General features: G+C 42.0%; 1 protein-coding gene across 1 annotated transcript in view; it reads right to left on the reverse strand.

Annotated features, from left to right (window-relative positions):
* The window catches only part of LOC126175740 (E3 ubiquitin-protein ligase HECW2-like), a 192651-nt gene that overhangs the window by 19070 nt on the left and 153537 nt on the right, over positions 1–20044 (reverse strand). Inside the window, exons 8-9 of the mRNA XM_049922692.1 lie at positions 5070–5288; positions 1535–1801 (exon numbers count right to left, since the gene is read on the reverse strand). Coding sequence (XP_049778649.1) covers positions 1535–1801; positions 5070–5288 — 486 coding nt within the window. The remainder of the gene's footprint in view (positions 1–1534; positions 1802–5069; positions 5289–20044) is intronic.

A 20044-nucleotide genomic window follows, 5' to 3' on the forward strand; every position in this document is an offset into this window, starting at 1 on the left:
GTGCAATCAGTCTACAAAGGAGATTGCTTGCAAACCACTCATGCAACTGGTTCTAGATATTGCTCAAGTGTGAGGGATCTGTACTATATAGGAAACAGAGAAAGGGTGTGGGAGAATGTCACAGGTATACTGAAGGAACTGAACTGGAAGACTCTTGAAGATAGATGTAAACTATTCTGAGAAAGTCTATTAACAAAGTTTCAAGAAGCAGCTTTAAATGATAATTAAAAATAAACTACAATCCCTTATGTATTGCTCATGTAGGGATCATGAGGATAAGATTAGAATAATTACTGCATGCACAGAAGCATTCAAAACAATCATTATTCCTACACTCCATACATGAGTGGAACAGGAAGAAGCCATAATAACTGTTGCAATGGAACATACTCTCTGCCATGCACCTCACGGTGGTTTGCACAGTGTAGATGTAGATAACACACAATACCTTCTGATTCAGTGTGAGGATCATTTATCCATCAACCTTTTATGTACTGTGAGCAAAGGGAAGTTTGTTTTCTGTCTGAATTATGTTCAGCCTCTGCAATATTCTTTAATTTTGTGTGGTGATCATAAGATAATGATCTTTGGCAAGGTGGGCCAAGGGAGTGCTATCTCCTATCACTTAATTTATTAATATCTCATAGGCTATCACATCCAACAGAGTTGGAAGATGACACGATCTACGTTTCACAGAATATTATTGCAAACTCTGAAAAACAAAAGAGCTTCAAAGCACATAGCAGACATTGGGAATTGAACTCTGCTATAAATAGTGGTATGGGAGCAACCGTAGTTCAAAAATCTGGTTGGAGTCCAGGCAGCCAAGTACACATAATAGGAAAACTCATGGCACCAGAAGAAGATGGCTAGTTCAGGCACTGACATATTGTGCAGATAACTGAAACAAAACTCGGTAGAATGCCCAGAAGAACACTTTTAATCAATCACACTGAGAAAACCTGAGAGATCACTTCCATCTACTGGCCTCTGTCAAATGACCACCTCATCTGTTTCATCACTTCTTACAACAGCATTAGCTAGAAACTCTGATTTACTCGCCAGTTAACTGGACCACTAACTAACAACATTCCAGCTATATTACTGCCCCATCTGTCAGCTCCAACTGCACACTGATTGCTTGTTGGCTGCTATAGTAGCTCTGGATATGACTGGAGTGAGAACACTACTCAAAGTCTCAACTTATTCACCAGTTAACCCTTGATCTGCTGACCAGCTCTAATAGCATCTATTCATGGCATCAAGTAGAGTGCAAATAGGCTTTCATCCCATACAGGGATTAATAATCCTGCCAAACATTCAAAAGATAGATTATAAATGTTTTATTTGAAGCATATAACACATCGTCATTTGTCACCAACATGTGTCAGCTCCCTTGGGTGCTATCAATACTTTCACTATTTTGAAACAGTTATATACCAGTAAATAAACTATACTTCACAAATGTTGTGTTTATTCTACATCTACAAAAAACTATTCTGTATATATTTTTAAAACTCTCAAATTCACTTACCACTCATGGTGATTGTCAACAAATGCTGACATGGGTGATACTTGCACAGTGTATGTATCATTTGCAGAATATTCAAACAACCCATAATAGGGATTGAATAATTCTCGTGAAAGTAAGAAGAAGAACTCTCTTGATGGGCCCCCATAATCTAGTCCTTCCTCCCGATCAAATGTAACATATAACTTGCACTTTTGCAAATCTTTCTTGGAGGCAGCCATTATTTTGTTAAATGCGTCTTCAAGTAGATGCTCACGACGAATGTGTAGCCTATGAAAAATAAAGTTCACATTACAAATGTACAACAACCAGTTCCAACATCATACAAAGCAAATCTAAAAAAAATTAAAATATAAAGAAAACATTACAAATGGTGTCACTACTATCAGTTACAATATTGTAAAAAAGAGAAGGCATCATACAAAACGAATCTAAAAAAAAAAAAAAAATATAAAGAAAATATTACAAACTGTGTCAGTACTATCAGTTACAGTATTGTAACAAAGGGAAGGAAAAACACATAGAATTTAATCCCTTGCAATTTTTGTTTTATGGGCTTTAGGCCATAGTCCAAGGCCCACTTCAGTGCATATTTTGTCTCCTAATGCTGGAGCCATCATCAGAGGTCATAAAATCTTATAGAGCAGTTTACAACTTAAACACACTCAGCAAATGAAATTGTTTCTAAGTACTGAAACTGTTTCTAAGTATTTGCACAACAACTGAGTCATGACGTTATCATACCTTTGCTTAAGATTGCAGAGTCACACCTACATTTGTTTGGAGCTTGTAATGAGGTAGAGTAGGCACTGTATGCTTTATTTAGCACTCTGTCACACACTTGTACAATTTCAACCCTCCTCCTTTTCTATTAAAGTTGTTTCTGTGCTTTTGAATACCTATGGCCTCTGTGTACTAGGTTGTAGTCCACGGCATATTTGTGTGCTTTAACATTTAGCCCTGTGCGGCTGATCCCGGCAGAAGTTCGAGTCCTCCCTCGGGCATGGGTGTGTGTGTTTGTCCTTAGGATAATTTAGGTTAAGTAGTGTGTAAGCTTAGGGACTGCTGACCTTAGCAGTTAAGTCCTTTAAGATTTCACACACATTTGAACGGTTTTTTGAACATTTAGTCTCTTAATGCTGGAGATATCATCAGAGGAATCACATGACACAAAGTATACAGAAATTATTGCATGTGGTCTGGTCACTTATTGGATTAGATATTGAGAAATAGAGGATTCAGAGTCTAATCTTCAGTTGGTCAGAGCCCCCCTCCCCTACCTCTGTGATCTCCCTGCCTTTTACCTTTAATAGTATTCTGGTTGTAATACAAATATATGGAGGTAGTATAGGTAACCACTCAACAGGCACATAAAAACATCATTCAGTCTCATTTTATGTGGCTTTCAACTGTAGGGTCACCAACTTTTTACTGGGAAACAAGGGATCAAGAAGGAAGCCTACAAAATAAGCTTTTCAAATGCATACATGTTTTATTTTACAATATTTCTTGTACTTATCAACAGTCTTTGCTTCTTTTTGCAAAGATTCATTTGATTTTACATATGTAAAGCATTATTATGAACAGCTAAAATTAAAATTCACTGCAGCTTGTACTTCTGCTTTTATAAGCTTGGGGATACATTTGTTCCAGAATTTGGTCTATTTATGGTTCATTAGGGGAAAAATACTTTTTGCCTCAGCATTTGAACTAGGAATAATTCTTAATACAAACCCATCTACTTTTAGCAAATTCGTAACCTGAACATTTTCGGCTCTCAAGATACAGAAAGCACTGAGCCACCTTCTGTTTGCAATCACTTCCTTGCACAAGCCTTGTTTCAAAATATCTTCTGCATTACAATGTTCAGAATACAAACAACCTTCAACTACATCATCTAACCAAAATGAATCAGTTACCTCTTGAAAATGCTTAAATTTTAGCTTGGACCACAGACAAAGGAGCATCCAAGAGTGTACTGCCTTTGGCAAATGATCTTCAAATATGAAATACTTGACTAAATAGGTTTTCAGTTAAGCTAAAAAGCCCATAAAATTATCTTCGAGGTGTTTTCTGAAACAGTTAACTTATTAAAAACTTTATTTACTCCACTACCAAAATATTTCATTCTTTGCTCAGTTTTACTAAACAGAGACTTGGTCACATGGAAAATTTCCATTATACTAACATCAGAGTGTTCTAAAAAGTTAGAACATTCTAAAACAACTGCACCAGCATGGAAAAAATGTGGTTTAAATGTCTGAGGTTAACTGTCTTTCAGTGTCATCAGAACCATTTAAAAATAACTTCAAAGCTTTGGGACAACCATCACTACTTCTCAAGTAACTTTTAATGGGTTCCCAACTTGTAATGATTCTGACAACTGCTCATGTTAAAGAAAGCCATCTTCAGAGAATTTAACTTCATTCTACACCTAAAAATTCAGAAAAGGACATTAAAACTTCCCTTCACTTTGCAGAGGCGGGGAAGTGACCATACAGTTTTAGGGACTGTTTACTTGTTCACCACAGGGGTAGAAATATGGAAAGCTGTGGCACATCCCGGGAGGGATAATTGGTAACCCTATTCAACAGTTCAATGCCTCAACTATACAGTGAGCAGTTGCCTTTGCTCCCTGCCTTATCAACATTCTTCGCAAGTGAGAAACGTCGAGCTCAACCATGGTTTGGATTTCATGTTATGCTGTAGGTCTCTCATAATTGTCACAGTGATGTGCATGAAATTCAGAGGTATGGACGAATATCACCTCCAATAACAAATGCATAATGTTCAACTGGCCTTCCAATTAGTGAAACCACATACACAAAATATAGTTACTCATTGCATACCTTTACTTGGTCACTCGTGATTGGTGGAAGTCAGCTGACTTCATGCTGCTTTGGAATGTTTACATTCATGGCCAACATTGGCTATGCAACAGTATCATGCACCATAACAATAAGTAGCCATTGTGAATATAGTGCTGATCCTGTTGTGCATAGTGATTGTTGATATTATTTACAAAAATAAGTGAAGGGGCTGTACCTGGTCTTTCTACTGACATGCCATAAACTTTTGTGTCACTTCTGTGACACTTTTATCCTACGGGCCATTCACAAGCTTCCACTCCTAGCGCCCTTTGCTCAGGAGCCGGTATGATAAGTCTTTATTCGAGAGTGTGTACTTGTTAATTTTAGATGCATAGCAGAAACTTTGTCCAATTCATGATGCAGAGGACATCAAAATATTCTTCACTTATGACATTATTGTTGTGCACAAGAAATTTGTTTCAAGATTCAGCTGCAGCAAATAATATAAATATACAACAAAGCATTCTGCCCACCCGCCATTTTTCATTTGTTTACATAAAGCATATAGGCTTTTAAAACAAGGATTTGTATTAATGAAAAAGTTAAAACTGAACTTTTACTGTAAGCTGTATAGTGAAGAAAAAAAAGCTAAAACATGAAAGCACATCAGTTTGTGTCTCACAAGATCATGCAAGACAATAACTTGATAGCTCCAAAAAATAGCGTACTTGAGTTTTCCTGGTCCTTGCCCATATCCTTTGGACTCCAGTTTACGATAGAAATTACGCAGCTTCGCTTCAAAATCCCGGCGGTAAGGTGCTGGGGCACGTGCATTGGCTCTGGAAAGGCCTGGTGAGGCCTGTGGTGACAGCTGAGGAGAGCCTCGAGGTGATCTGGTTGATGCAGGCACAGCTGGGACATAGCTCATAATCTCCTGCTCGAACAGGCTGAAAAATAAAATATATCCATTTGTCAAAAGAGAGAGGCATTTGTTAGAATTACTGAAAATTTTTTAACACAAACAAGTTTCTGGGTCCTTTTTATAAGGTACCTGCCGATATAAGACATTTTCACTGTTTTCAGCTGTTTTTCTATTTGTACACTAAGAAGTCAAAAATACTAACTGCCTTGGTGTAGCTCCATATCTACATACAGAAGTCCTGAATTTTCATTTATCATGCCAAGACAAGAGTCAATGTGTTGTTGGGCCTCTGTTCTGCAGCTGTGTATGATTTTACATGCAAGAGTGTGGAAAACTGCACAAGAACCACAGTCAACCTAACAAGAACGGATCTTTATATCTTGTGGGTACAAGAGGGCTCTGACAGCCATTGGGTTTAACTGCAGTCTGTAAAGCAGTCAACTAAGCCTTTCTTTGTTAGATATCTTGTTAACTTGCAGTCATCATCGCTAATTTGTGAACAAAACAGTTAATGGAGACAAGTTTACGAATGAAATCTAAACTGCCCAGCCAACTGTTAAATGTAGTTTAAAGAACGTATGCAGGAAGATGAGATCAAGAAGATGCAAGAGTAGTAAAAACAACATATGTGGCAATTTCTTTAGCAGGGGAGTATTCGGTGGATAAGTAAACGTCCACAGACGTCAACTTCAAATTGTCCATATAGCTCAAGTAAAAGCTAAAGTGATACAGTAATCCATAAAATTCTGAACATACCAGTATACTCCAACTGTGTGCACACTGTAATTAATTTCATATTGTCTTCATGATCCCCATGAGAGTGTTACTTAGAGGGTTGTAGTACATATCTAGATTCATCATTTGATGCCGGTTCTTGAAACCTGGTAAGTAGGCTTTCTCAGTAGTTTCTATCTATTTTCGGATATCTGCTAGTTCAGTTTCTTCAGCATCTTTGTGACACTCTGGCACAAGTCAAACAAATCTGTGACCATTCATGCTGCCCTTCTCTGTAAACATTCAATATTCCTTGTAAGCCCTATATAATACAGGTCCCATACACCTGAAAAATGTTCCAGGATGGAACTTATGAGTGATTTATAGACTGATTGCATTTGTCCAATATTCTATCAATGAAATGAAGTTTGCCTCCTGCTTTACCAACAACTGAGCCTATGTGATTGTTCCACTTCATATCCCTACAAACTGTTACATCCAGATATTTGCATGAGTTGACTGATTTCAATTGTGACTCATTGATAGTGTAGTCACATAATACTATGTTTTTTGTTTTGTGAAGTGCACAATTTTACATTTCTGAATTACTAAATTCTAATTATGAGATGTGTTTATATAATGGCTGGGTACTGGAGGAAGGAACTTGCTGAGTGTGGGAAACAACACCCAAGTTGATAAGCAGCCAGTGTCCAGTCTCCACTAAATTCATGAGCAGATATGTCATGGTGTGTAATTTAAGTGTAATTCTCTGAAAAAATTGTGTGGCATGTGTAACCATGCATTAAAAGCTCCTTTAAACCCCTGGGATGATTTTGGCCAAACTTGGTACACACAGGCCTACTACTTGGTACTTACTATCTGGAAAGAAATGCTGTGGGGGTAAGAATCACAACCTTCTGTTGGGGTAGAGGTGATAACATGGAAAGAGAAGGGACTAGGAGGAGATGAACAGATTGAGAGGGGCAGGGAGGAAATGGACACAGGTAGGGGTGGAGGAGATGGACAGAAAGAGGGGGAAGGAGAAATGGAAAGAAAGCGAAGGAGGACAGAGAGAGGGGAGGTAAGGAGATGGAGAAATAGAGAAAGGAAAGAGAGGGAGGTGGAAGAGATAGGCAGAGAGGAGGGGAGGAGGAGACAGGCAGGAAAGAGGCGAGGAGGAGATGGACAGGCAGAGAGGGAAGGAGGAGATTGACAGGGGGTGGAGGAACAAATTGACAGAGGGAGAGGAGCAGATGGACAAAGAGATGGGGGAGAAGGAGATGGATAGAAGGGGGAGAGGAGGAGAAGAACAAGAGTGAGGGTGAGGAGGAGATGGACCGATAGAAGACTGAAGTAAATACATACCCACACAATGCCAGGTACTCAGCTAGCATTATATATAGCCATACATATGTCTTTCCAGAATGTATACCCTAACGGTCATCCTATTGTCCTTGTTTGGTGCAAACTGAATGTCACTGATTCTCACATTTGGCCAAGAACAACTAAGAGAGATGTGTGTCAAGTACAGTGTGTTTCTAGAGTGAAAAACACATATCATATCTGTGAACTGTCTCATGAAGACCCACAGTGCTCAATGTCATATTGCCATCTTGTATCTGGCCAACTACAGAAAACATCAATGGTGGCAACAATATTAGCATGAACCCCACAGAGCAATGATAAATGATGAGCCCTTTGGTCAGACATCTAATACGATATCCTGCCACTGTGTCAATATGGAGACTGGCAATGGTATTGTTTTTGGGGGGCATAGTTCCACTTTTGGCTGCCACTCAGCAAATACGTCACATGAGAAATGGCCGTTGACCCTCTGCACAGGAAATAAATGCTGACCTGACATGTAATTGGCCCTTCCAATCTTGTTACAGAATTGTCCGTACACCGATTCTCAAAAACAGCTGCACTCTGACTCGAATATTTTGTGATTGTGGGTTGCAGTTTAAGATTATGTCTTTGTTCATCAGCAATGACTTTAGCATACATTATTCATAGCTCTAACATTTCCTCTACTGCTTTTTAGCCACCAATTTTGCATTGATCTCTGTTTCCACATGCTACATGGTTTGCAGCAGTGACCTACCTAGTTTATCTAAGGCAACAACACAAAAAGATATGTAAAGTAAAAAAAAAAAAAAAAAACGCTTGTTCTGAGCATATGACGATGTGTGGTTACCCACTCAAAATTTGTTATGCATTGTAAAGAAACATGAAAGTCACAGGTTGTGGTAATTGTACTATTACCAGAAAGAACCAGTATCATATATTAAGACACCTGTCTCTTACTGTCATTTGCTTGTATGTCCAAATAGAGGAACAGATAAAGCATCGATATTTTTTGATATCGGGTACCTTCATCTTAATATCAATACCTTTTTCACTCAACACAATTCAAGTGATACTTTGACTCATTTCAATGCTTTTATTCTTGTAACAATTTATTTCATTTTTTTTTATTCAGCCAAAATTTTAGAAGCATGACAGATCCAAGACCTTCAACAATAGAGTGCACAAGTAGCAACAGGTCTACGATTGAATGAGTGGTGTATGTACGACTGACAGAGCAAGTGTATGAAAACACATGCGATCCTTTGCCAAGCTTCGTAACATTTCATTTTCAAGTTTGTTCACAGGGATTCCTCTTGCTTTTACTATTTGTTTTGTATTGTTATTTGCTACAGTTTACACTGAGGTGATGAAAGTCATTGGATACATCCCAATATTGTGTTGGATCTCCTTTAGCCCAGTGTAGTGCAGCAATTTGATGTGTCATTGACTCAACAAGTTGTTGGAAGTCCTTTGCAGAAATATTGAGCCATGCCGTCTCTATAGCCACCCATAATTGCAAAAGTGTTGCCAGTGCAGGATGTTGTGCATGAACTGACCTCTCAGTTATGTCCCATAAATGTTGAATGGGATTCATTTTGGGCTATCTAGGTGGCCAAATCATTTGCTCGAATTGTGCTGAATGTTCTTCAAACTAACTGCAAACAATTGTAGCCTAGTGAAATGACATTGTTGTTCGGTAACATGAAGTCCATAAATGGCTGCAAATGGTCTCCAAGTGGTTGAACGTAACCATTTAGAGTCAATGATCGATTCAGATGCACCAGAGTACCCAGTCCATTCCATGCAAACACAGCCTGCACCATTATGGAGCCACAACCAGCTTGCACAGTGCCTTGTTGACATCTTGGGGCCATGGCTTTGTGAGGTTTGTGCCACACTCAAAACACACTATCAGCTCTCACCAACTGAAATCAGGACTCATCTGATCAGGCCACGCTTTACCATTCATCTAGGGTCCAACCGATATGGTCACGAGCCCATGAGAGGCGCTGCAGGCAATGTCGTACTCGGCACTCGCGTCGGTAGTCGGCTACCGTATCCCATATCCCATAAGTACTGTCAAATCAGTAAGTTTGAAAGAGGGTGCATTATTGGCAAGAGAGAGTGCGATGCATCCATCTGTGAAATTGTTGCTCGTGTAGGGCGAAGTGTTTCGGCAGTGCAATGGGTTTGTGCTGAATGGTTCACGGAAGGTCGTAGAACACCATGAGATCGATCAAGTCGCACCACCCAGACCACACCCCGAGAAGATCGGACACATCATCCGAATGGCACTGCAGGCCAGATCTGCGTCCTCCTCGGCTCTGGCGCAACAGTGGAACACATCACAAACTATTAGGGTGACAGTCCGTCGCCGTTTACTACAAGAGTTGCGTGAGCATCGGCCACTTCTCTGCATACCTTTAACGAATGTGCAGTAATATGCTAGATAGCATTGGTGTACGGAACGACGTCGCTGTGGACAGGCGTGGCATCAGATAACGTTTTTGGATGAATCCAGGTTCTGTTTATTTCAAAATGATAGCCGATTTTGGTTTGCCACATACAGGGAGAGCGGCAACACAGTGACTGCATCTGCAGAAGACATACATCACCAGTTCAAGGACTTATGGTGTGGAGTGCTATTGGGTACAACCACAATCACAGCTGGTGCATGTCCAGGGCAGTGTGACCTACGTGAATGACATCCTGTGACCCATAGCTGTACCCTTTCTGCACAGCACCCCAGACGCCATTTTTCAGCAAGGCATAGCACAACCACATGTTGCTGCACGAGCACATACCTTTTCGGTATCACAGGATGTCAGCCTTTTGTCCTAACCCGCCAGGTCACCAGATTTGTCGCCAGTCGAAAATTTGTGGAATATGGTGAAACGACAGGTGCAGTGCTGTGATCCAATGCCAACCACCACAGATGAACTTTGGAATCAGGTGAATGCAGCTTGGATGGCTATACCACAGGACGCCATTCGTGTCTTGCACGTGGCAATGCCATAATGCATGAAACAAGTTATCTGGACCTGTGGCAGATCTGTGCTTACTAGGCAACAGGACACATGCTGAACCGAGGTGATTGATGAGCTAATCATTCCTGCAGAACATAGCAATTTAAATGTCCTGTGAATATGAATCCTCCTCAGGGGATACCACCTTAACATAGCACTGTTCGTGATGGCGAGGAGGTTTGCGTGCTCTGGATCCGGAGGACTATACCAGCGGTAGCATATCTACCAGCAGGGTCACCCAAGTCGGACAGGCCAAAGGGGAGGAGCCACACAAAGTGTGTCCCACAGCGACCTATCGCTCCCCTTTCCTATCCCAAATCTGTCCTCACCATTTCCTTTTTCCTGTCATTACCTGGTATGTGTACAAAAGGACAAAAAGAACTCTATACGCATGGAGAAGCCAATCTTTCTACAGGGGAAAACCCCGAATGAAAAATCCTGGTCCTCCAGGTTGAGGCTTGGCGACAGGCTACCAACCTGTCCTGGAGAAAATAATCACCGGTACGAGCATCACGGAAGAGTTTCAGATAGGACTGATCTCTGTCAAATGAACCAAGCAGGACAAGGATTACGAAAGGAAATATAACTAGGGACCTGGAACGTCAGAAGCCTATACCATCCTGGGCAGCAAAATACTTAGTAAAGGAAGCAGATAAGTATCAAATAGATCTACTGGCTCTGCAAGAGACAAGGTGGACAGAAACCAGAGCTACAGAAATGGAAAACTATGTCATATTCCATGGAGCCTCAGGAGCAGACCACTCACTAGGAACTGGTTTTGTAGTGAAGAAATCACTCTGTACCACTCTTATAGATTTTAAATCAATCACCGCCAGAATCTCACATATACCAATTGTCATGCCCCAACCGAAGAAAACGATGACATCAAAAAAGATATTTTCTACGAGGGATTAGAAATGCTTTTAGACAATGTACCAAATATTCCTTGGAGATTCTAATGCGAAAATATGGAAAGAAGCAGCCTTCACAGGGACCATCGGTAAGCACAGTTTACATGATGTGAGCAGTGATAACGGCACTAGGCTGGTTAGCTTTGCGACTGCAAAAGGCTTGTTTATAAGTGGTACTGATTTCAACATGAAGAGAATATATAAAGGAACCTGGGTGTCTCTGAATGGGAAGACAATGAACCACATTGACCACCTAATTGTAGAGACGAGAATAAAGAAGTGGATACAAAATGTCAAAATGGCAACAGGTGCAGAATGTGGATCAGACCAAGCTTCCAAGTTGTAACAGGATTACGCCAAGGAGATGGACTAACACCTGTCCTGTTCAATCTGGCACTTGAGAAGGTAATGCGGGATTTCAACAAAGAAAACTTCCAGGGCATTCAAACAGGCAGTGAACACATTACATATCTGACCTAGGCAGACGTTATTGCACTATTAGTATACACACAAGAAGATCTGAAAAGAAATATTCAGATCTTGGAGTTCAAATGGTTCTGAGCACTATGGGACTTAACTTCTGAGGTCATCAGTCCCCTAGAACTTAGAACTACTTAAACCTAACTAACCTAAGGACATCACACACATCCATGCCCGAGGCAGGATTCGAACCTGCGACCGTAGCGGATCTTGGAGTTATTGGCAGCAAGGATCGGTCTACAAATTAGCTCTGAAAAGACTGCATATATGACAATAGGAAGAAAGATCCAAAACTCTCAATATTTAATTGTGAACCACACCAGGTATAAACATGTGAAAGAGTTCAAATATCTTGGATCAATTTTTACAAAAGTAACATCAACTGAATCAGGGATGAAAGCACGACTGCAGGCGGGAAATAGATGCTATCACTTTCTAGACTCTATATTAAAATGTAGAATTGTCTCTCAACAACTAAAGCTACGATTGTATAATATATTAATAATGCCAGTAGTACTTCATGGTTCCCAAACCTGGAGCACTCAAAAACAAGATCTTAACCGTCTGCTTACATTTGAAAGGAAGGTCCTCAGGAAAATATTTGGACCAGTCCGAGATCAGAATACAGGAGAATGGAGAAGACGCTATAACACAGAATTAGAAGAGCTGTACAAGGAGCCTAACATCTTGGGAGTGATGAGAAGGAAAAGACTGCAATGGGCTGGACATGTACTTAGAATGGAGGCAACAAGGCGGCCCAAAATTGCAATGGACTGAATCCCTTCAGGCAGCAGACCAGTGGGAAGACCTAGAAAGAGGTGGATCGATGGAATGAGAGAAGTCTTGTTGCAGCTGGGAGTCACGAAAACTGGAGACAGACAGCAGAAGACAGAGACAGATGGAGAGCTCTAACTGCGGTGCCGTGCGGTCCACTGGGCCTGACCGCGTGAATGAATGAACACGAATATGAATGTCCTATTTCTAGTCGTCCAAGATGTTCTGTTTTTTTCTGAATATAAGTTTACTTTAACCGTTGCATACAAAGAAGCTTTATAACTGAACAATAAATTCCACGAATATGAAGTCTCAGGCACAGGTATAAATAAACAGCCGGGCAACATAGAGTTTCTCAGCTAGCACAATAATAATATAATTTTTTTTTTCTAAAATCATAAACATCTGTGGCCTGTTAAAAGTGAGGGGGACGGCAAATTATATTTGGGGGAGGTGGCAGTTACAAACTGTGATCCCACTCCCATCCCTCCCAAGCACCGAACCCTAGATTTGTGCTTGGGGAAGGGCAGAGTACGATTGAGATGATATGATATGATATGCGATACGACACGTTGTAGTAAAGGTCGCGCAACGTGATGCTAGTCTGTGCGACACACGTGTTCCCACTGGGATGGTACAACGTGCGGTGTGATACTCGATGTCATTCACCGTACGACAAGCAACACGGCAGAATGAATCATGTTTTTGTTTCAGTCGCAATCATGAGCTCTTCTGAAGAGAACGTTATTGTGGTGTATCATTATTTACAGCTCAAAAAAACTGTTCTCAGCTGACTGGGAGTACTGGGTGCAACCGTACAATGCAACAAATGTCAAACGTAGTTCAGCTGTAGTTTCTCGTGGAGTTTCTCATCACTAAAAAAAAAAAATTAACCGGCCGGGGTGGCCGAGCGGTTCTAGGCGCTACAGTCTGGAACCGCGCGACCGCTACGGTCGCAGGTTCAAATCCTGCCTCCGGCATGGATGTGTGTGATGTCCTTAGGTTAGTTAGGTTTAAGTAGTTCTACGTTCTAGGGGACTGATGACCTCAGATGTTAAGTCCCATAGTGCTCAGAGCCATTTTCGAACTAAAAATTACTGTAATTCTACAGATTGAGTACAGATAGTTTCCACGTTTTGAAGCAACTAGGACTAAAAATGGCTCAAATGGCTCTGAGCACTATAGGACTTAACACATGAGGTCATCTGTCCCCTGGAACTTAGAACTACTTAAACCTAACTAACCTAAGGACATCACACACATCCATGCCCGAGGCAGGATTCGAACCTGCGACCGTAGCGGTCGCGCGGTTCCAGACCGAAGCGCCTAGAACCGCTCAGTTACAGCGGCCGGCTAACTAATACTAGCTACTATGGCGAAGCAGGACACAAACTTTCAACTTCATGTTTCTCCCTGTGAGGAATTACTCATTAAAATAAGGTAAGTTGATGAAAGTGTGGATAACGTTAAAAATGCCAGCATGAAAAGTTTATTTTTTGTGGGACCATGTGGTATGGTACTTTATTCAGTGCGATACAATTATGAATAATGGTTGGATAGTATTTCCACAACTGTTCAACTTCGCATAGTAGTCTATGATTCAGCTTGAGGAGTAGCTGGATTTGAAGAAAAATCAGTCATCAATAGTGGTGTAACAACTCTGAACTCTGGGTAGCGGTAGTCAGTGTATCTGAAGAAATGGAAGAGGCCCATGACCATGAGAAAAATTACGACGTGTGCTTCTCGTCTTCGTCCAGCTGCTCATTCAGAGGTAACGGCAAATTAGCTATCAGATCTCTTTTATGCCTGTTACAAAGTTTTCATAAACCAGGGAGTACAGATTGAAAAAACATCCAGTCAGCGTGGTCAGCTGGTGACTCCCGGTGTCTTTTCATTTCAAAAAAAATTTACATTTCCTGTTTTACCTTGTGCCGATCGCATACGAAAAAGACAAATACGAAATAAAATGGTTTAAATGGCTCTGAGCACTATGGGACTAAAAAACATCAGTCCCCTAGAACTTAGAACTACTTAAACCTAACTAACCTAAGGACATCACACACATCCATGCCCGAGGCAGGATTCGAACCTGCGACCGTAGCAGTCACGCGGTTCCGGACTGAGCGCCTAGAACCGGTAGACCACCGCGGCCGGCCAATACGAAATAGCTCTGCACTCCACATAGCAGGCCGTTGGAGACGGCAATAACCTCGCGTGTGGCACCTAGCTGCCAACCTTATCGTGGAAAACATTCAACATATCTCACGTACTTTCTCGAGAATGGAAAGAATTACAGCTCTCCTTCCATCGTTAAGAACAATTTCGTTACGTTAGCTATGTTTCGTACGCGGCACTCTACAACCTAAAACCCATCAAACGTGTAACTGACCAGCGACTACATTCGTCACTGCAAACTTTCTTAAATATGTCTAATGGTTTACTTATTTGCAATGTATCACAATAACTGTCGACAATAACGCAAAGAAAACCTGTTCATTATCAAGCAGTGTCAGACTATAAGATGTGGAGAAATCAGGTTTTCATTTATTTTTTCTTGCCAAATAGTTTCCTCATAATCGAAACAAAAAGACCGCTTATCGAAGAACGCCCGCGAAACCCCGAACAGTGGTTTTCAATTTTTCACGCGTAAAGTAAAAATTTTACTGTGAGAATTAACTACAAAGTCAGATGTAGCTTTGCCTTAACTACATCAAAGGTTTTTTTTTAGTTACATCAGATGACTTGAAATTTCCCTCACCGTTTACCATACGACACGCGTGGAGCGACCAGCACTCCCGTATCGCACCGGACGATACGAAAGAGACAACGTCGTACCGCTGTCGTACCAGTGTGAACCAATTACGTCGCTTCGACTACATGTCTGTGCGCTCCGCCGATGCGGGTTGCTTTTTCGAGTCGCGACTCACAAAACTGAGGATCTGATAGATGACAATCAGTTTGGATTTAGGAAAGGGAGAGCCACCAGAAAGGCAGTTCTGACGTTGCCGTTGATAAGACTGAAGAAAAATTAAGACTCTTTGTGGACCTGAAAAAAAGCGTTCGACTGTGTAAAATGGCGCAAGATGTTCGACATTCTGAGAAAAGTAAGGGTAAACTATATGGAAAGACCGGTGCTATGCAGTATGTACGAGAACCAAGAGGGAGCAATAAGAGTGGAAGACCAAGATTGTGTTCGGATTAAAACGGATGTAAGACAGGGATGTAGTCTTTCATCCCTGCTGTTCAATCTGTATACCGAAGAAGCAATGATGGAAATAAAAGAAGGGTCCAAGAGCGGGATTAAAATTCAAGGTGAAAGGATATCAACGTTCAGGTTCGCTGATAACATTGCTGTTTTCAGTGAAAGTGGAGAAGAATTGCAGGACCTGCTGAGTGGAATCGACAATGTAATGAGTACAGAATGTGGACTGAGAGTGAACCGAAGAAAGACAAAAGTAATGAGAGGTATCAAAGATGAGAACAGAGAGAAACTTAGCCCGCATCTCGTGGTCGTGCGGTAGCGTTCTCGCTTCCCACGCCCGGGTTCCCGGGTTCGATTCCCGGCGGGGTCAGGGATTTTCTCTGCCTCGTGATGGCTGGGTGTTGTGTGCTGTCCTTAGGTTAGTTAGGTTTAAGTAGTTCTAAGTTCTAGGGGACTGATGACCATAGATGTTAAGTCCCATAGTGCTCAGAGCCATTAGAGAGAAACTTAACATCAGAATTGGGGTTCAGGAAGCAGTTAAAGTTCAGGAATTCTGCTACCTAGGCAGCAAAGTAACACATTGACGTTCGGAGCAAGGAGGATATAAAAAGCAGAGTAGCATAGGCAAAAGTGGCATTCCTGGCCAAAGGAAGTCTACTAGTATCAAACACAGGGCTTAATTTGAAGAAGAAATTATAGATAATGTAGGCTTGGAGCACAGCATTGTATAGTAGTGAAACATTGCCCTGTGGGAAAACCTGAATAGAAGAGAGTCGAAGCATTTGGGATGTGGTGTACTAAAAGAATTTTGAAAATTAGGTGGACTGATAAGGTAAGGAATGAGGAGGTTCAAAGCAGGATCGGCGAGGAAAGGAATATATGGAATAAAACTGAAGACAGGATCATAGGACATATGTTAAGACATTTGGGAACAACTTCCACGGTACTAGGGGGAGCTGTAATGGATGAAAACTATAGAGAAAGACAGATTAGGATACATCCAGCAAATAACTGAGTACGTAGGTTGCAAGATGAAAAGTTTGGCACAGGAGAGAAATTCGTGGCGGGTTGCATAAAACCAGTGAGAATACTGATGACTGAAAAAAAAAAAAATGTACCACATTAGTGTGGACCTCGCCAATGGTTGCCGCTTGGCGCTTACAGAGACGTGAGCGTCCCAAAGGAAGGTGCATAGCGCAGCCGGCGTCGTTATCTTCCGGTCGAGAGCAGAGCCCATGACCTCTGGCGCGGAGAAAGCGTTCCGGGCGGGAGGCAGTAGGTGCTGCGAATCCAGCGTACCGCACCTTAGGTTGCAAGTGTTCGTCCTATAAATAACTGGTTGTGCGAACACAAGCACAGAAGACTCGTGACGCAGCGGCAACAGTACGGGCACGTAGCTACAGAAATAGATACAGACGAACCTCGATAATTTCAAGTTCAAGGAATATCTGAAAAAGTTCGAATAATCGAGAGTTCGACTGATCAGGTAGAAACAAGAAAAAGTCTAAGAATAGCCGTACACTTCGAATTGTAAATATTAACATACAGTGCGTGGCAGAGGTTGCTTAGCACGGTACCACATGACTTTTTTGCCCTTCCAATGGCGCATGGAGCGCGGGAAGACTGACTACTTAAATGTCACCGTGCGTTCTGTTATTAGGCTAATCACTAATCGGTCCCTACGTGAGTGATGCACAGGAGGTTGAAAAATATCTCTAAATTCTTCACTTAATACTGGCAACGGCCTTGCCACAGTAGAAACAACGGTTCCCGTCAGATCACCGAAGTTAAGCTCTGTCGGGCGTGGCCGGCACTTGGATGGGTGACCAAACGGGCCGCCATGCGCAATTTTTCGGGGTCAACTCAGTCTCGTGATGCCAATTGAGGAGCTACTCGACCGAGTAGTAGCGGCACCGGTCACAGAAAACCACCATAACGACCGGGAGAGCGGTGTGCTGACCACATGCCCCTACTATCCGCATCCTCGGGTGAGGATGACACGGCGATCGGATGGTCCCGATGGGCCACTTGTGGCCTGAAGACGGAGTGCTTGTTTGCTTTTCACGTAATAATGTTCCTGAAATGCTGTAACTAGGCTTTCGCGGCGTAATTTTCGATTTTCTCCAGGAGTCTGCCAATTCAGGTTTCTCCAGCGTTTGCGCGACGCCTCCCGTGATTCAAACATGTCGACATTCAGCTGGTCTTCTTTGCATACCTTCAATATTCTCTGTTAGACTTATCTGATATAGGTCCCATATACTCGGGCAATATTCTAAGACGCGACGTGCAAGTCTCTTGGGAGGAAAATGGTTCAAATGGCTCTGAGCACTACTAACTAACCTAAGGACATCACACACATCCATGCCCGAGGCAGGATTCGAATCTGCGACCGTAGCGGTCGCGCGGTTCCAGTTTGAAGCGCCTAGAACCGCTCGGCCACACCGGCCGGTTCTTGGGAGGAATCCTCGTTCGTAGACTGACTGCATTTTACCAGTATCCTGCCAAATACACCGAAGTCTGCTACCTACGCCCGAGCCGCGCTGATCGTTCCGGATATGTTCGGTGAGGGTAGAAAGGACATTGTTTCTGTGGTAGTGTTGCTGCCAAGAAACTACCTGTCTCAAGAAAGATTGTGCGATAGTGCCCCATCATTACCTTGGAGGGGGGGGGGGCGGTGGAAGAAGCTTTTAGGGAACGTAGCGTTATGGTTTATGAGGTAATTCAAATGGTTCTGAGCACTATGGGACTCAATTTCTGAGGTCATTAGTCCCCTAGAACTTAGAACTAGTTAATATGAGGTAATGTTGATACTGAAATTTCGTCGGATGTGAACTGAAAGATATCGCCGAAATATAAAAGATCGTGCACGCATGAGACGCAATTTTAGTTATGCTAGAACGTGGGAATTGGCTAAGACAATTGCTAAAATAAGTTTCGAACACTGAAACGACTCTCTTCTCCGTAAACTTTTCTCGGGCAGTTTCAGTAATTTGTTTCCAAATTTCGCAACTTTTGCTCATCTCATGACACTAATTTCATTCCAAAGCTGCTCCCCTAGTTCCACCATGTTTGGCCAAATCTGTACTGCCGTCTCGCTACGTCCTATTTGACACGAAGGACGGGAGAAGCGTGCTGTTATTAGTCAAGCAAGCTTTTGCCTTTGTGAGCTTTGGGTTTGGCTCAAATGGTTCAAATGGCTCTGAGCACTATGGGACTTAACATCAGCCCCCTAGAACTTAGAACTACTTAAACCTAACTAACCTAAGGGCATCACACACATCCACGCCCGAGGCAGGATTCTAACCTGCGACCGTAGCGGTCGCGCGGTTCGAGACTGAAGCGCCTAGAACCGCTCGGCCACTCCGGCCGGCCTTGTGTTTGGCATCACGACATGGGAACGCTTATTGCCTTACTGCTTATCGAGGCGAGGAATCGTTTGTGACGATTGGATTCGGGCAAATTTCTCTCCTTACTCGTATGCCTGAACGTAACGGCCATTCCACTGCACTATACTAGTGAATCATTATAGGATGGCACAGTGGCACTCCAAGGTAGGAAGTCAAGATGGAGAACAACGTTGCCTCAAAGCAGTAATGCAGCTGAGAGAGACACATTGAACAAAGGCGTAAACACAATAAAGGTTAAGCAACGTAGCACTTCAGCCGTCAGCGTAGCCATTAATAAGATATTGCGCAGTCAGAAAAGTGTTTGTCGGCACTTCCGTCACTTTGTATATTGTTTTTTTTATATCTATCAGCAAAACAGCAACTACAAATAATAAACTGTGTATTGGAATGAATATTTTTGTTGTTATACAAAGTCGGTATTGTATATCGGAGGGAGTTAAATAATATTTGATATCAAGAGAAACAAATGCGAATTACAGGGATTAATAAAAAAGAAATTCCTTACTGATCCAACACCCTCTGCCGCAATTCGTCGGTCTTAATCACCACTACACAAAGCGTCAGTTCAATGACGGCAACAGTAAGGGCACGTAGCTACAGAAATAGATACAAGGATTTGTGGAACAACTCTTGTACAGTGAAACGACACGAGTTAAAATTCGTCAGGTGAGCGGTGCCATTTTTTTTTATGAAACAGCAGATGTTCAACGCTCATTGATGGCTTGGAAGGATAACACACGTAAAGTGGAACTACGATTGAACGCTTTCATAATATGCTGTACAAAAACAAACGCAACATGCAAATAGAGTGGCACAGGTTGTCAAGGTCTCCGTCTGAGAGTGAACGTCAATCATCTGAATAGGCGAACCTTCACGTCTTCTTCTGAAGGATAGCAAATAGGACAAATTTTTGTCTG

This window comes from Schistocerca cancellata, chromosome 3, assembly GCF_023864275.1.
Source record: "Schistocerca cancellata isolate TAMUIC-IGC-003103 chromosome 3, iqSchCanc2.1, whole genome shotgun sequence".
In the NCBI taxonomy this organism is placed as follows: domain Eukaryota; kingdom Metazoa; phylum Arthropoda; class Insecta; order Orthoptera; family Acrididae; genus Schistocerca; species Schistocerca cancellata.